The 18,912-nt window shown below is 36.5% G+C and overlaps 1 protein-coding gene across 1 annotated transcript in view; it reads right to left on the bottom strand.

Moving 5' to 3' along the window:
* KDM7A (lysine (K)-specific demethylase 7A) overlaps positions 1–16,098 on the bottom strand; it is a gene marked incomplete at its 5' end in the record, with an annotated part of 40,961 nt that extends 24,863 nt beyond the window's left edge. The window contains 8 exons of the mRNA XM_010566269.1: positions 85–191; positions 922–1,009; positions 4,283–4,445; positions 5,126–5,312; positions 5,582–5,723; positions 7,672–7,832; positions 8,699–8,816; positions 16,008–16,098. Coding sequence (XP_010564571.1) covers positions 85–191; positions 922–1,009; positions 4,283–4,445; positions 5,126–5,312; positions 5,582–5,723; positions 7,672–7,832; positions 8,699–8,816; positions 16,008–16,098 — 1,057 coding nt within the window. The remainder of the gene's footprint in view (positions 1–84; positions 192–921; positions 1,010–4,282; positions 4,446–5,125; positions 5,313–5,581; positions 5,724–7,671; positions 7,833–8,698; positions 8,817–16,007) is intronic.
* Positions 16,099–18,912: the final 2,814 nt, after the last annotated feature.

The raw sequence follows: 18,912 nt of genomic DNA, 5'->3' as shown, positions 1-18,912 counted from the left end.
TTGGGGAGGGGTGAGGGGGCGGGGGGGGGGGGGGGTGGGGAGGAGCAGATACGTGTATACCTCTTAAAACAAAATAAGGATTACCTTTCAATGTTTCCAGTAAGTTTTTGGCCACAAACCAACAGATGGCTTCAAAGAAAGGAAATTTGAAAAGATCTGGGGTTTTTAGCCTCTTCTCCATTTCATAACACCTAAATAAATAGAAATATTACAAAACATGAATGTCTCAATTATAAAATTCATTATTCAACTATGTAATCATTCAAATTGACACAATGTTCAAAATAAAATAAAATAACCATGGCCATGATAAATAAAAGAAGTCAAGTACCACATAGTTAAATCCCAACAAGACCACAGACAAGATTGAACTCTGGTCTCATCCAGGCTCTGACCTTATCAAGTTTGACTGCGGCACTTCTAAGAATAAAGTTGGACTTCATAAAACTAGGATACAAACCCAATGTGTGATCTTTTAACAGATGGAATTTTATCAGGATTCCACTGTAATAAATAAAAACAATATGTTTAGAAGACAGCTCCACATCTTGGACAAAAACTAAATACAGCTGCCCTTAGAGCAATGCTGACTTGAGGACGCTCATTTCAACTCAGTGTCGCACACCTGGGCTTGCTCAGTTTTGTTTTACTCACTTATACTAATCTCCAAAGTAGCGTTTTTCTTTCCTTTATTTTTCTTTTATTCACTTAAATTCTTGCATACCCTTCATTTTGTTTTTGAAACAAACTTTGCAGAAGTGAAATAAGAGTACGTGCTTGATACATTCTAACTGAAAATGCCACTAATATCTGTTTGAGAGCCTGTACCGATTTGATCCTGGTTAAGAGCATGAAGAAAAATATCTATTAAAGGAATATCCTACTTACTGAGGAAAAGCTATAGGAAGAGCTGAGACTAACCTGAGCTGCATGCCAATATTGAGGTTGTGCAAAAAGTTTCCTCCAAAAGCCATACAATCCTGAGATGTGAGCACAGCGTGAATCCAGCCTGAAATGACAGATTCTGAAACTTAATAAATGCATATAAATTATTCTAAGACTGTTTTAAAATACACATATAAGTAAAAATGCTGTACCTAGAAACAAAAAAAACCAAACAAATTTGTATTCTGTGCTAGGAACAAGTAATCTAAATTTTAACAACATGTAAATTACAGAGTTTCAGAAATCTAGTGGAAATGCAGTTTTCTGAAGGAGTTAAGATTAAGACTTTTTTCACAGGAGGCAGAGGGGGGATGCAAGACCACCAGTCATTTTTTAAGTAGAAATTCCCAGAAGTTTTCCCTCCAATCAACAAAAATAAGCAAGTCAGGAGAGGAAGAATATACTGAACAAAAGATAAAGTCATAAAAATAAAATAGAAATTATTTTCCTTACAATATTTACATGTGCTTACAGTAACTGAGCTGTTTGCACAACATAAAAAAGTCATCTACAATACTGAAGTTTCTCAAATAGGAATTCAGAAGTAGTTCCATTAATTATTCCAAATACAGTTGTCCTAATTCCAGAGAAATTACTACCAGTTTAAAACCCAGTCTAGGCACTCTGAGTACATAAAATTGTCACATAATTGAAATATTGTCCTGTGAACTCCACTATTCAACGTGGCAAAGCACGGCCAACATTATGCTAGCAATCTAGCTGATTACTAGTGGATAATTTCAAGTAAGTACACAAAAGAACATATGATATTAGCTTGCTGATTAAAATTAGTTACCTTCAAAATTTATACTGTGCAGCTTTAATGTAAATAAACTACAAATAGAGTTTCTTCTTCCAAGATTTTTTTTTTTTCTGATTTTGCATGCATACAGATGATCTTTTGACAAAAGATGAGTTGGCCATACATTTGCAGATTACTTCATGGTTTGACTGAGTGTAGGCAAGACATACAAAAACACAGGAAGCTCCCCAACTTCAGGCAAGATCAGACCAAATCACAAGCAACTACATACTGCAAACTACCATTAAATACATGCCCTAATTCATTTAAGAACAACCAAGTTCTAGTTGTTGTGGTACCACACATCAAAAGACCTGAAACCTAGCAACTACGCTGACTAAGTAACATGCCTATTATGTAGACTGTGAAGGAAGTAAGTTACCAGAGAATGTAGAATACAATGCCACATGTAACCTAAGGGGTTTTTTTAATTAATATTATACATTGTTCAGTTTTACTTCTGTTCTTTGAGGTGCAGTGCAATGAAGATTGCCTTGTATTACCAGATGCATTTTGCATTTGTTAATACGGTTTCAATTTTTCACTCTTGCCATCACCATCATAGTGGATGAATACCTCTGACTCTCCAAGGTGTATGTGTATTTCAACCCTTTAAACACACATCTCCCCAGACACCAACAAAACTGACAACAAAGCCTTGTCACTGTTGCATCAACACCAAGGATTTTTATGGCATACCTGTATCAAACTAAAGGATTTAATTTTTTTTACATTTTACTTGCTATTTTTATGCTGCAGTTTTGATCAAGGTCTATGTAACAAGGCAAGAAAATTTGGTGTCGACCACACAGAATATCTTGAATAATATTTAAATAACTCTCAAGAGCCTCCCAGTAGGTGCTATTCATCTACATGCAAGATAAATTTTAAATCACAAGTCTACTCTGAACATATTTCAGAGGTCATAAAATAATTATGACATCCACTACCATCAGTGCAAGCAGGAACAGCAAAAGTGGTTTTCAGTAGAGATCAGGGTATTTTAAAGCCTTTAATCAGTCTTACAGAAATTTCCCATTTTTAAACACCTGTCTTGAAATCTAGTTTAATTTACTGGTTCTTACACTATACTCCATCATATGTATACGAATATGTGTGTGTGTATACACATACACATATGTGTATACACACATTTACATTACAAAGTATCATTTTATGTGTATACACACACAAATACACATATACATTAGAAATTATCATTTTATGATACTTTTCTTTTTGGCCACATTATAGTGAGAGCTCAGATTCAGCTGATAACTTGGGAAGTTTATCTTCTTCAAAGATCTGTGGGTCACAATAAAGTTCTTCATTCGGTAATTCTGCATTCTTTGTTCATAGAAGTATGACCTTTCACTTAGATAAATGGAAAATTAATGTCATCTCTTGTAAAAAATATATGGTTTTAAAAAGCTCTGGGTGTTCAGAAATGTTAAGTGCATATATAGCTCCTCACCATGTAGTATTTATTCTGCGCAAGTCATAAACTAGAACAGTAAATACTAAACCTCAGAGGAGAGAACTGAGCTATGAGAAAAATGTAGTAGTCTGTCTAGGAAGTTCATGACAGAATAAGGTACTGAATATAATCTCCACGGCTTATTCCAGAAGTGGAATCATGCACCATTTTCCTTCTCTGTGTATTTAAAGCTTCCTCCCCCCAAAAAGGGAAGATAGTATCCAGTACAAATCTTTAATAATAAAATAATAAGAAGTATTTATATGGATGGGCTGGATAAGTGAAAATAAATTAACCGGCACTTACTTTATTGGCAAAATATGGTTTGATTTATTGAAGACTTCTAAGTTTATGGTACTTGGGAGTTTAGGGTGCTTCTGAAATGAATTTATGAACTCTACAGTTTCATAAACTATATCTACAAATATCCTTTTATTTTTAATAAAAGGAATTAAGACATGAATTCAATTATACATTCTTTGTCCCTATTTAGGGACACTTTCATTTTGACTCAGAAAGTCTCTACAGGCTCCACCAAAGTTCAGATTTCCTGCTGACAGAAAACAAAAAATGAAGAAAAAAGCCAAACAAACAAACAAACAAAAACCCAAAGAAACCCCACCCAACTTTTATTTTTAATCCTCTAGCCTACAGCATAAGAAGTTTATGTGATGTTCTTGTAATAATTTTGCCTAGTAGGTCTCACAATATTCAAAACCTGTAAAAACAAAATTGTATTATAAAATTAAGATAATAATTCAGTCTGGATATCTATCAAATGGTGAACAATGTGTGTTCTATGAATTGGAACTATTTCCCTGATATCCAAATAAAGTTTTAATTCTTTGTCTTATAATTGGGTAACAAGCACCCTTTCTTTCCCTGATAACTGCTATCTAATTACTTGTTTTGAAAATCTGAATTTCAAAATCTTTTATTATTCTCTCTTAACCAAAATTTTAGGAGAAACCAAATGTTGATAGAGCAATCATTTTAGGACACCCTTAAATCCTGGTGATTGAACATGCTAAGTCCTAGTAATATGGATAAAATCTTACCTGTTGGAACAAATAAAGTGTGACCTTGCTTCACAACACATTTGTAACATTTGTCAACCTTGTCCCCAAAATATACTTCACTCTGGGTGACAGATGAACTCCAAGACTCATACAGAGCCAAATTTTCATCAGTGGGCTTGATCAAATAGAATATCTTCTCACCCTATTAAACAAAAATGTTAAATAAATAAATGAATGTCCTCCTGGAGGCATACTACAACCTCTGAATCATTCCTAATGAAGTAACAGATTGATTTAAATGGTAAGTATTCCATATCTCCATTATGGAATGTTAGGGCTTCCTAGCCCCAGTGCTTCCCAACTGTAATCCACCAAAAGCTCAGTCAATAGTACGCTAACCAGTTGGTGTCTTGTGATGTAAAAGAAGCAAACAAATCAACCAAAACTTTTCATTGGAGTATAAAAAATTCCAGCTTTTATGAACAATTTATGGATATGTGCACACATGCCAAATGAGAAAACATAAGATGAAACCACTTTGCCTTTTTTTTTTTGATGTATACATGGTCAAAGTTTGTGAGAAGAATAAAAAGTTGAGTATGTCAATGATTTTCATTCAATTAATTTTTTCATACTAAAACCTCACTATATTACCTACCAGTCTACTAAAATGATCAGTCAACTAATTACAGCCTAGAAGTCACCAACAGCATGCTAAAATAAAAGCATAAAAATGCAACACCAACAATCAGTAATTCACTTTCAAGCTCCTCCTCTGGCTTTTTAAGCACAAAATTTCATACAGGTGATAATGCCATGGCAGAAGGCTGCACACTGAATAAATTTTGTTTCACATAGTCATAAATCAAGAAGTCTTCATACCCAAAGAACATGGTACCAAACTGATGTTCCTCCAAAATCAATATGAAAATCAGTATAGCTGTCCTGGACACCCATCAAGCAATACTTCTGAACAAAAGGCTTAGGGAAGACAGAATCATCTGGCCAATAATTTTCCACCCATGAAAGCTTTCTGGCAATATCTGGTACTTCCACTAATTCAGACATCCTTTTAAAACAAACAAACAAAAAAGAACCATAAATATAATCAAGAGTAAGCACAACTCTTTTTAAATGACAGGTTTAAATTTTTGTTTCCTACAAAGTTATTACTTGTGAATTAATACAAATGTTTTATACCCGCATTACATCACAGTAGCTGTCTACATAAAATATACAGCCTCCTATCTTTCCCACTACAGACTTTATATTCCTACACATACTGTTCAGCTTAGTGAAAACCACTTCTATGTTCAATGAATTTAAGTCAGTACTCACTTTGTGTCCGAGAATTCCAGGCTGATCACATTCAATACTTTTGGTCGGTCGGGATTTGTGAAATACTTAATATAATTATGGAGCTTCATTTTACTGTCTGCTTGTCTTGCTACATCTATTACATCTATCACTTTGTCGCCACCTGTGAAAAATAGGATGACTTTCTTAAACCTACTGCAGATAAAAACAGTCAATTAAGGTGCTTGAGAGAAATTTAACTTTTTTCCAGCCTTTATCAAAACATTCCTGCACAAAAACTCCACTGCTATCAGTATTCTCTTGCAACAGAGACAGATCAGTATAAAACAACTTTTTATTAGGTCTAACTTTAACTGCTGTAATCAGCTAAGGACAGGAGTCAAAACACTGTAAAAAAAAAAAAAAAAATCCTCTTTCCTGTGGTTAACCAAAAAGAAAAAGAGCAGTATAGAATGATTGCAACTGGTTTAAAAAAAAAAAAAAAAATTGGGTTTGTGGCTGCAATTGGAAAGACTAGCACAGAGAAAGTTATCACGGCAGATCTATTCCTCACTCTTCCTATTAATCATCACCACAGCACTTGAATATTTAATACAAGGACCACTGCGAATTCTTCACAAATAATAAATCCTACTCCTTACAGCTTGTAATTCTTAGCAAACTGAACTAAACTTGTGCCATAATTGGTAAGTTATTAATGTTAAAAACTACGCAGGTACTCCTTCGCAGACATTCTACAAGCCCGCTCCCACCCTCCTTATATACAGACATAACTTTCAAGCACACAGTAATTTCATTGAATAATTGTCATGAGCGTGCTTCACTTCCAAAGGCAACAAGGATTGGTTTACCTACCATGTATTTTGAAGTGACACATCTGTAGAACTAGACAAGCAAGAAGCAACCTTTAACCAAGGTTGCTTTAACAACAATATAATAAGAGTAATTGTTTTATGTCCATTTAGTTATACAATGGTCAAATTTGACAATTAACTTTGGAATGCTGGAATATATCTAAATGTACATTATAAACACAAACTGTGTTAAAATTGCAAGTTAGTATCATCTTGAGAAATTCCAGTTGGAATAGTATTTATTCAGTTTTCTTATTTTTAATTTCAGTAACAGAACGGTAAATCTGTGACATTCTATTTTTCTCCCTAAACTGGAAAACCTGGCAGGTCAAAATATATGTATGAGAACAAGAAGACCAAGTTTCTCTCTGAATCTGAAGAGGCAGTATTCCAAAAGAAAAGATTCAGAAGTATCAGAACGATAATTACACTTCAAAGCAGAACACATTACTGTTTATTATCATCATAATGGTAACAATATACCCTATACTACATATTTCCTACATTCTGGTGCCATTGTAAAATGTTGATGGACAGAAAACCTACATTCAGCACACATCATTATATTAGGTTATCACAAGAACACAGACAAGGCCATATATAGACTTCTCAACTGTATGTTACAGGAAACGTCATACCCCAATTAGCTCAGTCTCTATTTCTCTGTACTGCACACTTACATGAGGCTGAAACAATTACAGACTGTCAAGAGATCTGATAGGAAAGAAATGGTCCTTGGGAAGCTCTAGCTCTCCTGCTAAAGGAAGCCAAGGTAGGAAATTTTCCAGGAAGAAAGATTTAATTCAGAAATGTCAATTTACTGAGCCCAAAACATTAAGTTTTGCAATATCCTAACCAATGATTAAACTTTATTGATCACAAGAGTGATTCATTCAATTCCCACAAAGAACACAATCTTAGAAGTCATTACACTTTATTGGTTTACAACACACAGCAGAAAAAGAAACCTGCATTCCGTGTTTAGCTTGCACCATAATTAACATGTTTGAAAGCTGAAAAGTAAGGCTGCACTCCTATCACATATCTACCACAGACACAAAAAAAAAAGAAAGAAGAAAGAAAGAAAGAAAGAAAAGAAAGAAAGAAAGAACCAAAACCCCATAGCTTTAATTTTACTTTCTGCTAGTCTTCAATTTAGAATATGTATTTAGCACCCTGGAAGCTCTTATAATCATGCAAATATTTATTTTAATTTACAGACAGGATCGTTTGTAAGTACTCCAGAGTGACTCTTACCTACATAGCGTTCCACATCTAGAACAGAGAAAGTTGGCGGAGGAAGTCTGAGCCCCAGACCATCTAATTTAGGAACCATAATGGGAACATCAAACCCATGTTTTTCCAAGTATCTTTGTGTCAGCTGGCTTCCATGCATTTTCAAAATTACTTCATCAGCACTGGTGGAAAGAAATAATAGAATATTACCATGACTGAAAAAAAAAAAAGTCACCGTTTGTGGGAGGACAGATGGGAATGGCTATATCTGAATCCAAAACAAATGGACCCAGTACTATTACATTAAGCATTTAACTAAAAGACAAAGAAAACAACCTAAACCAGCAAGGAAACATTTATTGTCATGCATAACCTGGGAACTCATAATCTTTCTGTATGACTGAACACAGTAATTTAAGAGGATGGGGAAAAGGAATTCTCAGAGAAGACATTCAAGTACATTTTGGTAACAACAACAACCACCTCCTTTAAAGAATTGTAAGTCATCATGTTTCAGTGAGATAGCCTATCACAGACAGCTCAGGATGAAAGTAAAACACATGTTTCTCCACTTTCCTCTAAAGCATGTGAGAATGGATAGACTCCCAGCTCATATAAATGTTCTATGTTATCTGGAATGAAACTGAGGACTACTCCTGGACTAGAGGAATAGACAGACAATATTCTGAGAGTTCAGGCACAAAAAAAGAAAAAGAAAAACCAACCACTTATGCTACTGCCCCTACACCCCCACAAAAAAACCCAAACAAAACCCCCAAAAAATCAAAACCCCCACCACCACCCTGTAGCAGTCCCGACAGACAACATAACTCAGTGCAAAACTCAACAGAGGAAGCTACTGCACGAAAAGGCAAACGTATCCATCTAAAACAGGGATGGGGCAGTGGGGCGATTCTAATGGAGGAGGAAGTCATCCTCAACCTTAATTTTCTGAAACAGAGAAATGTTAGTCACCTCCCCCAAGACACACTCAGCTGACAACATTTCTCTATTTTTTTCACTGAAATGTGTAAGTAAGCTTCTGTACCTTGGGAAACAGCGAGCCCGCAGCTGTTTAACAAAGGTCCGTGTTCCAGCCTGCACTGGTTTGGAACCATCATCCAACTCTGTGTAGTCATGTCTGTGCCAGTTCCTCCTCTTCTTCACTACAAGTTTCAGAAGGATTAAACATTGAATTAGTTAAATCAGATGGCTCAGATTAGCAGTCATCCCACCAGAGATCCAGACATGCCTCAATCACATTATTATGATTAACAAACCTTATTGTTTATGCAGGTGACACTCTACTTATCTGCAACAAACAAAATCTTTAGGACACCTGACAGTAATCCTCTATACTTCTATAGCTCCTTCTATGTGAGAACCTCAGTGCACTTCATACATTATTTAAGACTCCATATCCAGTGCAGCACAAGCAAACAGCAGCAGCCTAAAAGCTGTCCAAATCTAAAAAGTCAGCAACAAAACTAGTAGAACTTTAATTTCCTAAAGCTGACTTTTTTTGTTTTTTAAATAAACAGAAGAGTTGTACCTCTTCAAGATCCATAGACTTCATTTTATGCATTAACAAAGAATCAACAGGACCTAATCCCATTGTGCTATCTCACCATACAAGCATACCCATATCCAGTCTGATAATATTACTACTATTCACTACTATATGCTATTTGAAACCAAACCACCTTTCTTTTATATACTACTTATGTCTCTGTAACAGTTTTGGGCATAAACTGTTTTGGGCAGGTGTGATCTATACTATGCAAGCACAATACATATAAAGCATGCATTGCGCCCCAAAACAACCAACTTCTGAGTGGTTTGAAGTTTTAATGCACTGTTACAGCATATTAATAATGAACATAGGATAAATTAATGTTCTATTACAATTTGGGGCATCTGAAACTGATAGTTCCGTAGCAACTAAACTGCATTTTTAACAGTTCCCTGTACTTCAATGGCCAAGGAAAATGAAAAACTAGCCATTCTCATAAAAACTGTTGTGTTGGTCTCCCCAAACGACATCATCCCCAGACGACAGACACACAAATGAGAAAAAAACCTATTTTCATAGAATCATAGCATGGTTTGGGTTGGAAGGGACTTTAATGATCAGCTAGTCCAACCCCCTGCCAGAGGTAGGGACACCTTCCACTAGACCAAGCTGCTCAAAGCCCCATCCAACCTAGCCTTGAACACTTCCAGGGATGAGACATCCAGAACGTCTCTGGGCAACCTGTTCCAGTGTCTCACCATCCTCATCATAAAAAAATTCTTCCTTATATCCAATATAAACCTACCCTCTTTCAGTTTAAAACCATTACCCCTTGTCCTGTCACTACAGGCCTCAGCAAAAAGTCATCTTCTTTCTAAGTCCCCTTTATATATTGAAAGGCTGTAGTTTAGAACATTGTAAGCTGTATGCAGTCTCCCCAGTAGAATTTTTTGGCCTTAAGTGAAGCAGAGGACAAAGTGACTTATGATATCATAGTGGCCTTACTGCCCATCTTCAAATTTTGATTATTTCGTGACAAATTATTTCATAATGGATATTTCATTAATTCATCTTCATCAACCACTCATTTTGTGTCTTGATTTATAAAGAACACAAGCTTACTGCTTTGAAAGCAAGCCCTTGGTTGTATCATCTATCTGTTAGCAAACTGCACTTTGGAGCACTTTCTGCCTATACAAATAAAACTATCTCTTGTACGCAAACATTCAACAGGCTGAGAAGCCCTACTAAATTCCCAACAGGTGCCTTGGCAAAAAGGACCACCATCTCATCATCTGGGAAAGTGACTCCAACAGTGCTCAACTCGCTACCTTTTTATTGACTTACCAGTATATCATTTACCACGCTAAGAAATATACTAAAGGCACAGTAATTTTTAGGTTGCGTTTCAGTTTTTCCTAAAAAAGCCAAACTCTGCTCTACAGCATTAGATAGTTGCTACTGAAAGACTGCCCTAAGAAGATTTACTGATACCAGATCTACAATTTAACCACTAATATTAAGCAGAAATTTAGTTACATCTGCTGAGGAAACACAGAATAGGGAAAAGCTACTGTTACTTGTCAACACAAATGGTGTTTTACAGGCATATACAAAACAGCCTGCAATGCAAATACAACACCCAGCTGAACTGTATTAATACAAATTTGAACTTTATGGAAGAGCTCATTCCTAAGTTTACCAAAGTCACGATGCACCCAAAATCTAAAAAAGTGCTAGCAATACTGAAAACACAGCTAACAGTAACAGGAAGATAAGGATTTTAGAGGGGAAAGGAAAAAGTAGTTTCTAAAATTTAAAAAAAAATAAATTGCTGCTTCTCCAGAAAAAAACAGTTGGTTATACAGGAATAACTGACACCTTATATAGTCATTACACATAAGAGGTAATTATTCCTACTGATAAGCTGTTTCCTACAGATGTGACAAAATGTACCCTTTAGAAGACATTCAAGAGAATTAACTGACATTTATAGCTATTTGCTAACCTGAAAACCAGTGCTGAAGAGCCTGCTTAATGAGCCAACTATCCAAATACAGTAAAACTTCATAAATAATGAAGCCAGGTTTATTAAGTTTTCAAAGCTATTTTCTCAGTCATAAAAAATAATACAAGAAATTAGTGGCTAATACTAATTTGCAACAGAGTAGTTTTTCATAAATTCACTGCTGTTATAACAGCTTATTAAAATTGTAAGATAAGCTGCTGAAGAGATTTTATAGCACAGAACCAACTTTTAAAAATCTGTCTTTCCAACACCTAAAAATCAGAAATTAAAGTCATTCCTTTACTTAGTACTTGGCAATGTATATCATCCTTCCATAAGTAAGAGAATACTGAAGAACAGAAAACAGTAATGGAAAGTTTTCCGACTTACATATCTCTTAATTCTAGACCTTTTATAACCCCACAAGACATTACAATAACAGTTGCAAGAAAAATAATTTAACTGAATGGATCCTCATGCTCAAATTAAAACAAACAAAAAAACCTACATAAATTGAAATGCATATAGAACAGCTCCCCCTCCCAATTACTCCAAACTAGTGGAACGAACTAGTGTTCACCCTTGCTGTTCCTCAAAACTGAGGCACAACCTGCTGTGACAACACTAAAAATACATACACTAGAAGTACACTAGACAGTTGCAGAAGCGTTGAGAAAAAGAAAGGAGTGTGCTGGAAGTTTTCAGGAAAAGTAAGCAGAAAGCTATTTTTAAGTTACATTCCTTATAAACTCAAAACAAGAGGCCAAAAACTGTACATACTTTAGGCAAACACCATTCCCTGCCTTCTCACGCTACTACTCTGTTTGCCTCAGAGGCCACATGTTAGACTTCAAATGGGGACCATCGAGAGGTGTACATCTACACAATGAGGCCCCAAGTCTTGGAAGTGGTCCTCTAGGTGATTCCCAGTGATCAAAAAGGCAAGAGAAATGTTAGCATAGGAAGTAAATCATACATACCACATACAGTAACATACAGTAAATCATGGAATACCACTTCCAAGGCCTAGTACATCATCTCATATTGTCAGCTCAGACCAAACACTGGCATTACTACCACATTCAGAAAAAACAGGTGGGAGGATATTTACAGAATTTGAGAATATAAAACCCGATTAAGAAAGTAATGTCCTGACAACCACAGTCCTGTTAACATTTATTGCACCTCACGCTCTCTTAAAGCTCTGGATTCTACAGTCTGGTGACAGACTTGACTCCCAGCATTCATGCAAATAGAGCATTTTCAGACTTAAGGATCACTGAGAAAAATTGGAAAATAACAAAATATAATATGAAGACTCTAAACCAAGTAAGCTAAGAAAACTCCATAATGTACTAGTATTCTTTTAAATTGCTCTTTTTTTATTATTCAGGATTTGGGGATTAATTATTCAGCATTTTACACGTACAGCTGTTTACTAAAGGTCTTGTAAAATTGTTGCTCTTCCAAATCAACAAGAGGATTTTTTTTTTATGTATTTTTCTTTGAAATACAGGAAGAAATTGATTGGTTAATTTGATCTTTACATCTGACTATGCAGTAGCTTATTGAACTGATTGCAGTAGTTTATTGAAACTTTTACATAATTAATTTTGCAGAATACTGAAAGTAACCATCCATTTGGTAGTACAAAGTATGTGTTTCTTGCATATTTTTAATAAATTTTTTGCACTACATCATTTGATTAGATGGATTATATACACAAGTGTCGGCTGAAATCACAGATATACTTGCCCTTTAAACAAACAGCTGAATTTTTGTCTCTTTCAAAACTCCTTTAGACAAAGGGATTTTAGAATACGAAGCTGTAAACAACAATGCTTTTTTTATTTATGTACATAATTTCATATGATTGAAGGACTCTGGAGCATTGCTACAACACTCAAAGTCATGAGACATTATCAGCCTCTCTAAAGTAGAGCCCAAACCACAAACTATCATAGATTTGATTCTGACAGCTTTGCTGAGAACAATTAAAAAAATTCCAGGTGAAGACATATCACCTCTGCTTGGGTTGATAAGTGACATGTCTGAAGCTTCTACTAAATCTAGATGATCTGCTTACTTGAGGCAATATGAAGTAGTAAGGATAATTTTTACCACAGATTCTTGTCTTTTTGAGAAGACTTCCAATACAAAAATCACTCTTATCTCACTGTCAAATTGCTGCAGGTGAGACAGAGCTTGCATTAGAGCCAGCAGCCTCTGCATTACAAGAAAGGTTATTCACAGGCTTCATGGTGGAACATACTAGTTCTCCCAAATCAAGAAGAGAAAAGAAGTTTCAAATTTACTAGTTTATTATGTTGAAAGTCGGATATGATCCCCCTTCTACTCCTCCTCCTAGTCCCTCTATTCCACAGGCAGGAAAGGTAGGGAAAGAAATGGCTGTTATTTGTATTCTGATTTACAGGAGAGACATGAAGATTTTTAACTGAAAATGACAACTGGAATACTAAAAACTACAAGCATGTAAAACAGCATTTATCTTACCTTTAAGCCCCTAACCTAAAAGTAGCTAACCCTGAATTTGCATACTATACAAGATACTTATCTTGCAACATACATTAATTAGATCAATAAGTAATGCTTTATCACTTTGTTCATACTCCACAAGACTACCACTGAGGGTGCAGATTCTAGATCTTAAGTCACTGCTGACTACAAATCATTATGTGGTCTTCAAGCAAAAGAAACCACATTAGAAAACACAAATGACCATGATTTAGTGCTTGGAGGTTAAAGACACACAGTACATATAAACATTTTTCAGGTCTGAACATAGAAACTTAATTCATTGTTAAAAAGGTGAAATTCATTTTTACATAGTTTCCTTTTGAGAACAGAAGTCATGAGGAAAAATCTAGAAAGTTGGATAAAGCAGCATCCTTTCAGTTGTTACAGAAAGACAAAAACTCTTCCATCTTTCCACTGCAGAGCTCTGCAGCAAATTTATCTACTGAAAGAAGAACCAAAGAAGATATGCCTCTTGCTGCTCTGTTTCACAGACTCCTCCAGCAACTCCTAAAATTGCACAAGGACCTTGGTGGAAATTTATTTATAAATCAGAAACCTGAAATTAGGAGCTGCGTAACTCTCAAAGGCATAAATAGGAAGGAAAAAAAAACCCCCCACACAAAAACCAAACACACCACATCACAAACAAACAAACACCACCTACAGGAAGTTCATATTCTCAGATTTCACTGGACTGTTGTGGCATATAGCCTACAATCATCAAGAACGGTAAAACAGCTAACTCCTACATTTTCTCCAAGTTGCCTTCCTAGGTATTAGAATTTTGATGATTAAAATACAGAAACCTTAAGCCATCTTTTGGATTTTCCTTTTTTTTTTTTTTTAAACTACAATTCCCTAATTTTCATTCTCTCACTCTGTCAAGTCCAGATTGTTTTCTTCTAGCTCTGTGTGCTTTGATTTCTCTAATCCATAGCGGTGGCTCATATTTTATTCTCTCTGCATCTCCAGATCAAGGAACCTTTCAGGATGGTTTGTTTGTTTTGTGTTGGTTTTGTGGTTTTGTTTTATCAGCTGAGAGTTAGTTATGTAGAACCAGCACCTTCTGAGTAATCAGACTAATCTTGAATGTTCTTCTGAACAGTCTTTTTCAGTTGTACATTGTACTGGGTTTGTGTGGCAAGGTTCTGGTAGCTGGGGGGGGGGCTACAAGAGTAGATTCTGTGAGAAGCTGCTAGAAGCCTCCCCCATCTCTGACAAAGCCAATGCCAGCCAGCTCCAAGATGGACCTGCTGCCAGCCAAGGGCAAGCCCATCAGTGACAGTGGTAGTGCCTCTGTGATAAAAGATTTAAGAGGGGAAAAAAAGTTGCTGGGGCACAGAAACTGCAGCCAGAGAGGTGAGTGAGAACACATAAAAGAAACAGCCCTGCAGACACCAAGGTCAGAGAAGAAGGAGGGGGAGGAGGTGCTTCAGGTGCCGGAGCAGAGATTCCCCTGCAGCCCATGGGGAAGACCATGGTGAGGCAGGCTGTCCCCCTGCAGCCCAGGGAGGACCCCACACCGGAGCAGGTGGGTGCCCAAAGGAGGCTGTGACCCCATGAGAAGCCAGCACCAGAGCAGGCTCCTGGCAGGACCTGCGGATCTGTGGAGAGAGGAGCCCACACTGGAGCAGGTTTTCTAGCAGGACTTGTGACCCTGTGGGGTACCCACGCTGGAGCAGTCTGTGCCTGAAGGACTGCACCCCGTGGAAGGGACCCATGCTGGAGCAGTTCATGAGGAACTGCAGCCCGTGGGAAGGACTCACGCTGGAGAAGTTTGCGGAGGACTGTCTCCCGTGGGAGGGACCCCACACTGGAGCAGGGGAAGAATGTGAGGAGTCCTGCCTCTGCAGAGGAAGGAGCAGCAGAGACAACGTGTGATGAACTGACCCCAACCCCCATTATACCCCGTCCCCCTGTGCCACTGCAGAGGGAGAAGGTAGAGAAAATAGGGAGTGATGCTGTGCCCAGGAAGAAGGGAGGGGTGGGAAGAAGGTATTTCAAGATTTGGTTTTACTTCTCATTACCCTCCTCTGGTGGATTGGTAATAAATTAAGGTAATCTTCCCCAAGTTGAGTTTGGTTTTGCCCATGATGATAATTAGTGAGTGATCTCTCCCTGTCTTTATCTCAACTCATGAGCCTTTCATTATGTTTTCTCTCCCCTGTCCAGTTAAGGAGGGGGAGTGACAGAGCGGCTTTGGTGGGCACCTGGCTTCCAGCCAGGGTCAACCCACCACAAACACAGAGAGAACACAGACTGAAAGCATAAAATAAAATTTGAATAACCCATACTTACTTAGAGAAGGTCCATGGAGAATTGCACAGTTGGGACAATGGTACAGATCAATGTCAACAGCATGGTGCTCCTCTACCCCAACACAGCTGGAATAATATTTTTAAAATGTTAGTGAGAATACATGCAAGATTTATTTTTCAAGCTAAAAAATAATTAAATCTTAAGTTTTTACCAGAACATGCTTAGTCTACAAAATCTTAATGAGATACCAAATTACCTCAACCACTGGGTTGCCACATAAATTTTGAATAATAATTTATCGCTGAACAGAGAACGCCATTTAAAAAAAAAAAAAAAAAAAAATCACAAAAAGGAAACAAGAATCAAATTTCTTTAAAAATGTGTCCACAACATATACCATTACCCCTCAACACCCCCAAAAGCTTTGATCCTAATTACAGGAAACAGTTCATGCAAAAATCATTCAAGCAATTTGCCTTATAAAAGTTATGTTTTCAAAAAAAAACTAAAGTCTCTATGCTGTCAATTTATAGATGATACCATGGGTTTTTTTCTTGGTTTTTCTTTCCTTTTTTTTCCTGCAAAAAGCACATAACTGACTCCTACCCTCCAAGACAAATCAATGAAGAATATTTTCATATTCTTCCTGAAATCTTTACAACTACTTAAGTTACACAAGTGACCCCACAAATCACTTTGCAGAAGTGTTTTTGTTTTAAAATAGCAACAAGTATTTCAAAGAGCACTTGAGAAATGTAATGTTTTCCCAGTGCCCATTTTTTCCCCAGATACAACAGTCAAAGTGGGATTAAAGTTGAAGATGTTTGTCACAGACATGACAAAACATCTACACTGCTGTGTATCTAATTAACACAATTTAACACAATTTAAAAGTCAAAATAAAGTACATTTTCTTAGAAGTTGAAACACTAGAGGTTAATTGGAGAAGACATACTTTTGCACAAAGTTCTCAAGAAAAAAAAAGTAATCTCTACTTGCTGGTAGAATCTGAATCTTAGCAGAGCTCTTTCTCTCAAAGGTCATTGACACTTATAAAATTGCTGACTTCTGTATAATACAGAAGCAAGGCTACAACATGGAACATTTACACCAAAATTAGGTATTTATATTCAATGCATTCTAGTAACATGAGAACTTGAACAGTACTCCATTCAGGTAACCCGTTTCATATCAAAAGTGTAATGACAGCTTAAACACTGAAGCTTTGAAATGATCCAGCTACACAAAGTCTTTTCCCTAGCAGCCTAGTGCCAAATCTGCTGACACGCTCCAGTAAGTGTCAGTACACGCTGCCAAAACAATATACTGAACAGTCTAGCATTCAAAGCGCACCAATGAGCAAATCAAATCTGAAACTGAAGAGCATCTCCCATGTAACTATCAATAAGTACACCATTCTGAATTCTCTATGAACAGATTCAGCTGGTTCTTCTACTTCTCCATTTGCTACATACCACATGAAATTTAGAAATTATATAGCTTTTTTATATACATACTATTTTAAAATCTAAATACAAAACTCAGCTGCCACAGGTCATCACAATTCTTGCAATATTTAGTATCTGTTTTAAGACCAACAACTACAGAAGTCGTTATTACATGAAAATTCAGCTGACACATAAACAAAAAGGAAGGCAGAAGCAGTCTTTAAAAATACATGCCCCATTTCCTTCTGCTTGTGTTCTCTCTCTTTTTATAGAATAGATGAGTGACTCATAATCCTATGTATAATAAGAAAACTGTTTTAAAATGTACACTCTAAAAGCCCCAAATGAGAAGGCTGGTTTTATACATCCTTAGGAATTCCATTATTTTAGCTAAATTTCTCATTTTTTAATAGCTAAAGATATTTATGTTGGACTGGATCTTGATCCAAGTTTGCACAATTATTCAAGGCAACACAGTGCTCCATGGGAAAACTTCACTTACTCCCTTTCCTTTTTCTTGGTGTTTGATACATTCATCATCACCCCACTCAGATTATCTTGCTGACTAACAGTAAAAAATTTAAATCAAAGTATAGTAAAAATACCTTCAAGCTTTGACAATTGTTTGTCATATTCTGTTTAAGAATGTTAATTTTATTGTCTCTTATAGAATGTTACAGATAGCCTGAAAATAATGCAGAAATTCTGTTAAGTACTAAACACTTTCTCTGACTTGATTAATTCCATAACCTTTCATGAAGGTACATGGGGTTTTGTGTACAGAGACAGCAGGTGACACTGGAAGGGTATTAGAATAGCTGGAATAGCCATTCAAAAAGCAAGTAAACATTTTTGGTCTACTATTTATGCCCTAAACTCAGAGCTAACTGGGAAGGCAAAACACTAACTGGGAGATACTGGAAGTGAATCTAGTAGCAGATACCTGACTGATGCAAAGGGCAAGTGGGGTGCCAGCACCTCCAAGAACAAGCATTGCCAAGGATGCCAGAGAGCATATCAATCACATACACCACCATTACAAGTGACTTTCCTGAGTCCCTTTCCGCAACGCACAGAGATGAACCTGACATTAATCATTCTGGCTACTAGCAAGTAATCAATTACTGTTGTAAGTGCAACTTCAGGCCTAGAGCAACAGAGCAAGGTCACCAAGAGGTATCAGAGAGCCTGGAAAGCATTAACATACCCAAACACAGTAACACTCCCAATCCGCTAATGTTTTCCTGAATGAAGTATCGTTATTACCCTTCACCTCACCATCCATTTGGATTGAAACGTCTTTAGTGTGTATTACCTAGTTGCTGAATTGCTCATCTCCTGCAGGGAGGCTGTAGACTAATCCTCAGGAATGGTGAAAAGCTTACAGTATTAACAAAATAAAAAATAAAATACAATTAAAATTAAAAAAAACTAACTGTAAGAGACTATGCAAAAATACATCTCTAATTCTCTTCATGAAGGTGGAAGGCCTGAAC

The sequence above is a fragment of the Haliaeetus leucocephalus genome, unplaced genomic scaffold (genome assembly GCF_000737465.1).
Source record: "Haliaeetus leucocephalus isolate CR32 unplaced genomic scaffold, Haliaeetus_leucocephalus-4.0 Scaffold206, whole genome shotgun sequence".
Taxonomy (NCBI): Eukaryota; Metazoa; Chordata; class Aves; order Accipitriformes; family Accipitridae; genus Haliaeetus; species Haliaeetus leucocephalus.
Note: the sequence above shows the minus strand (reverse complement) of the source record. Positions and strands in the feature narration are given on the sequence as shown.